General features: G+C 57.1%; 1 protein-coding gene across 1 annotated transcript in view; it reads right to left on the reverse strand.

Moving 5' to 3' along the window:
• The window catches only part of LOC104404726 (potassium/sodium hyperpolarization-activated cyclic nucleotide-gated channel 4-like), a 91,390-nt gene extending 91,046 nt beyond the window's left edge, over nt 1-344 (reverse strand). Inside the window, 1 exon segment of the mRNA XM_010013243.1 lies at nt 12-344. Coding sequence (XP_010011545.1) covers nt 12-344 — 333 coding nt within the window.
• Between the last annotated feature and the right edge of the window lie 1,541 nt (nt 345-1,885).

Consider the following 1,885-nt stretch of genomic DNA (forward strand, 5'->3'; position numbering starts at 1 on the left):
CCCGCCCCCCTTTCCCCGCCGATCAGCCTCTTCTCCTCGGCCGCATCGTGGAGGTGCCTGCTGGTCAGCGAGGACAGGCTCCCTTTGAAGCGGCGGCAGTCCCCGTTGGTGCTGGTCTTGGCACCCTTGCTGCCCGCCTCTGTCTCCACGAGGCCGGGGTCACCCCCTCGGCCAGGGTCTCCCCCGAGAGCCCGGGTGCTCCCAGCAGAGGGCGAAGGCAGTGGCTTCAGCCTGATGCTTTTCCTCCGGGTGTCCTTGTCGCTGTCTTCCTCCTCATCCATGATCGACGCCTTGGGTCCTATTTGCTGGGGCAGGCTGTAGAGGCCTTGGGGCAGCTGGTCCATGGCTGCTGCTGCTGCGGCTGCTCAGTAAAAGGGAGAGACCCCCCCTCTCTGCCCAAGGAGGGAAACCGTCACTGCCCCAGGCCCCTGCTCCCAGCTCAAGGGGCAGAAGGGACCAGATACTGGCGTGTCATCTCCTTACCAGACTGTGGCATCCACAGGCTCTGCATCAAAACACAGGCTCTGCATCCAGAAGGGAAGGAGAAAAAAAAAAAAGAGGGAAGGCAAAAAAAGCCCCCCCCTCGTCTGTTGTCCCAATTTGGCTACTTGCTGCTTGTCTCCCCTTGGTGTTACTGCAATCCCTGTCTGTTCAGATCCAGAGCACCGGGCGAGAAGTCTAGAGGAGAGCCACACACTTCTTGCTGGAAGGTGAGGGAGGGCGGCAGCATCAGCAGCAGCCTCTTTGCCATGTTGGCATCGAGATGCAAATGTGCCGTGTCTCCCGGCGGGCAGACATCATCCGGAAAGCCAAGCTCAAGCCCGGGTGCCTCAAACTCCTCAACCTGCCGGCCAATAACACAATGAACTGCAACCTGCAGCAGCCACTGCTTGCTTACATCACTGTCATCACTTATTCCTCATGCAGCTCCTGTTCCTGGGAATATTCATGAAGCGATCCCATTCTATTGGGTTGCCATAGGAGCGACTACTGCACGCAGGCTCTGCCTACCTGAGCCAGCACCCGGGCTTCTTAAAAGGGCAACGCCTGGCTGCCAAGGGGGTGTGTGCCTCAGCGGGCACCGCAACGCTGCTGCTGCTGCTGCTGCTGCGGAGCTGCAGAGCTCCTGCTGCGGAGCCAAAGTCACCCGTGGCTCGGCTTTAGCCAGCAGTGCCAGGCTGGATGCACCCGTGGTTTAACGGCAGGAAGTACCGGGCGGCTGGGATTTAACAATAGCAGCATAAATATACAATAAAATAAATGAAAAAAACAATAGCAGCAAGAAGATTCCTTTTTCTCTTAGCTGCTGATAGTCCCTGCTCCTTCTGGAGTTGTGGTGGCTCTGTTGCACGTTGGCTTGTGAAGACACGGGGGCGGGGAGTGATTGTGGGAAGGGGTGAACCCAAATCTAAACAGCGGTTCACCTTGAAAATCTCACTTGCATGCAAAGCAGGGAGCGCCTGGCTTTCCCAGCAGGACTTTGCCTGCTGGGAAAAACGTTGTGGTTTGCACCTGTGTGAAAGTAGCCCTGGTGTGGAAGGTTTGGTGTGGCTCAGCTGCCTTGCTTCCCCGTTAGATATGCAAACCAGCACTATTTCTCCACTGTGGGGCTGGAGCTGTAGAAATAATTAAAAAAAAAAAAAAAAGAGAAGCAAGCTGCATCTGGAAGAGCTCCCCTGCTGGAATGATGGTGAGGAAGGAGGGATGTGTGGGCTCTCCCTGCCACACGACACGGGGAAACCCACTTCCCAGTGGGCACCTGAGTCAGCACTTTCTGCGGCTCACTCACCCTCCACTAGCGGGGCTTCCAGGAGGCTGGTTCTGGGTAAGTGGCAGCTCCACATGGGAATCCTGCTTCCCTTCACTGAGGGCTACAGTGCACCTC

The sequence above is a fragment of the Nestor notabilis genome, unplaced genomic scaffold, assembly GCF_000696875.1.
Source record: "Nestor notabilis isolate BGI_N333 unplaced genomic scaffold, ASM69687v1 scaffold294, whole genome shotgun sequence".
Classification (NCBI taxonomy): Eukaryota; Metazoa; Chordata; class Aves; order Psittaciformes; family Psittacidae; genus Nestor; species Nestor notabilis.